Source organism: Austrofundulus limnaeus, unplaced genomic scaffold (assembly GCF_001266775.1).
Source record: "Austrofundulus limnaeus strain Quisiro unplaced genomic scaffold, Austrofundulus_limnaeus-1.0 Scaffold1311, whole genome shotgun sequence".
Classification (NCBI taxonomy): domain Eukaryota; kingdom Metazoa; phylum Chordata; class Actinopteri; order Cyprinodontiformes; family Rivulidae; genus Austrofundulus; species Austrofundulus limnaeus.
The window spans coordinates 78,877-81,398 of NW_013953713.1; the positions used below are offsets into that span (position 1 = coordinate 78,877).

Sequence of the window (2,522 nt, forward strand, 5' to 3'; positions counted from 1 at the left end):
TGGTAATGTTAGCAGTGTGGTAATGTTAGCAGATTGGTAATGTTAGCAGATTGGTAATGTTAGCAGATTGGTAATGTTAGCAGTGTGGTAATGTTAGCAGTGTGGTAGTGTTAGCAGTGTGGTAGTGTTAACAGATTGGTAATGTTAGCAGTGTGGTAATGTTAGCAGTTAGCAGTTTCATCATTGTAGACATAAATATTGTCTGCACTGAATTTGAGTCTTCTCACAGCCTGACTGTAGCAGGAAGTAGATCCAGCTGCGTGTGTGTAAATAGTGTTGTTGTGCTGCAGGTGAGCGTTGCAGCTAAGATGGCGCAGCGCATGTCCTTCGGCTTCTACAAATACAACAACATGGAGTTTGTGAGGATGAAGGGCCCTCAGGGCAAAGGTCACGCTGAGATGGCCGTGAGCCGGGTGCCGACAGGCGACACGTCCCCCTGCAACACCGAGGAGGACCAGGTGTCCCCCGTCCACGAGAGGGTGAGCAGAACCCAAAGCCAGAACCAGTCCAGACTGAGCAACACGACCATCCAGGCTGAATTTAGGTCACCATGAATTATCAATGCAGCTGAGCTGAATCATGTATTTAATATAGTCTGATGAGATTAACACCAGTCAGACTTTACACTCAAGTCTGGCTTTGGTTTACGATAAAAAACTGTTCTACTTTAGATTCTTCTAAAGTTTGATGTAAATTAGAGAAAATATGAAAAAAGTTGATAAAAACATCAGTTAATAAAGCTGAGCTCATTTTAATTTATCTGATCCTTTACGTTTAAACCGTTTTAATCTGAGTTTCCTTCACTTTAATCTAACCCTCAGCTGTTTTTCTTAAAGCAGCTGAAGTGTTGTGTGTCTGTTGTGTGTCTGCGCCGCCCCACAGGTGACGTCGTTCAGCACGCCCCCCACCCCGGAGAGGAACAGACCCTCGTTCTTCTCTCCTTCACTCAGAAGGAAAGTGCCCAGGAACCGCATCGCAGAGATGAAGAAGTCTCACTCTGCCAACGACAGCGAGGAGTTCTTCAGGGAGGAGGAGGATGAAGGTGAAGGCCCGACTCAGGCCTGTTTCAAACCAGGCCTGTCCAAACATTTAGTCACCTGCCACAAAATCATAAAGTCAGAGGAACCTGAGGGCCAAAAATATTTCTCCTTTACCTGCTCAACAACATACTAAACATTTAATACTTTAATTTAACAAATAAAGGAGTCAGATTTATTGCTGGAAATGGATGTAAATTAATCTAGATTAATCAATTTGCAGGTTTCACTTAGTGAAAAATGTTTTTCTAGGTTTCAGTTGGGAAAAAATAAACCAGTTTAGTCAATTCTGTTCAATAAAATCAGGATTTGAGTAGAAGTCACTGATAGATGTGGAAAAAGCAAAGAGTCTGGTTATTTAAAGACAGATCATTGGTTTTGTTGACAATATTTTTGATTGTAAGATTTTAATTTGTGATAAATTTGCTTTACTAATAAATAGAAAGTCTACATCTACATCAGACAGCTGTGCTGGGAGGATAGATTTGTAAACAAATTCATATAATTCTTGAACTGAAGTCAGGGGCCACACAAAATCAGTTCAGGGGCCACAAATGGCCCCCGGGCCACACTTTGGACATCCCTGTTTTAAAGTATCTGTGACATGTTTATCCTTCAAATACAACAACCTACAGAAAACGTCTTTATACTGAAGAAAATTAGCATAAAACACATGATTTTACACATTTTGTCTCATAACTGGCCTGTTTTCTTCTGAATGTGACTCAGCTAAAGTGAAACAGGAAGTGACATCAAAGGACAACTGTTTTATAAAATAAACTCTCTGGTCTTTGTTTACTAAAACAAAATTATTTAAACTTTAACTTTTCATCTGTCTTTGATAGAAACTCAAAATAATGTAAAGAAACATCAGATTCTTCTCCACAGTCTGTGTTAGCTCTGTTTACACTCAGACATTCCCCTCTGACATCACTTCCTGTTTCTTTACAGGCAAATATGTCAACAACTGTTCATCTGAGTGACGTGAAGTTAGTTTTGTAACATGTTATCAATGTTCTCTGAAAAATGCATTCATGTTTGTTACAAAGTTTAAAGTCACAGACACTTTATAGTCCAGCTCTGAGGCATGGTTGTGTGTCTCTGGTCCTCAGTCTGGTTGTGTGTCTCTGGTCCTCAGTCTGGTTGTGTGTCTCTGGTCCTCAGTCTGGTTGTGTGTCTCTGGTCCTCAGACTGGTTGTGTGTCTCTGGTCCTCAGACTGGTTGTGTGTCTCTGGTCCTCAGTCTGGTTGTGTGTCTCTGGTCCTCAGCCTGTTGTGTGTCTCTGGTCCTCAGACTGGTTGTGTCTCTGGTCCTCAGACTGGTTGTGTCTCTGGTCTTCAGACTGGTTGTGTGTCTCTGGTCCTCAGTCTGGTTGTGTGTCTCTGGTCCTCAGTCTGGTTGTGTGTCTCTGGTCCTCAGTCTGGTTGTGTGTCTCTGGTCCTCAGTCTGGTTGTGTGTCTCTGGTCCTCAGTCTGGTTGTGTGTC

At 42.1% G+C, this 2,522-nt stretch overlaps 1 protein-coding gene across 1 annotated transcript in view; it reads left to right on the forward strand.

Annotated features, from left to right (window-relative positions):
- kiaa0930 overlaps window positions 1-2,522 on the forward strand; it is a gene marked incomplete in the record, with an annotated part of 16,928 nt that overhangs the window by 10,608 nt on the left and 3,798 nt on the right. The window contains 2 exon segments of the mRNA XM_014031759.1: window positions 291-479; window positions 883-1,042. Coding sequence (XP_013887213.1) covers window positions 291-479; window positions 883-1,042 — 349 coding nt within the window.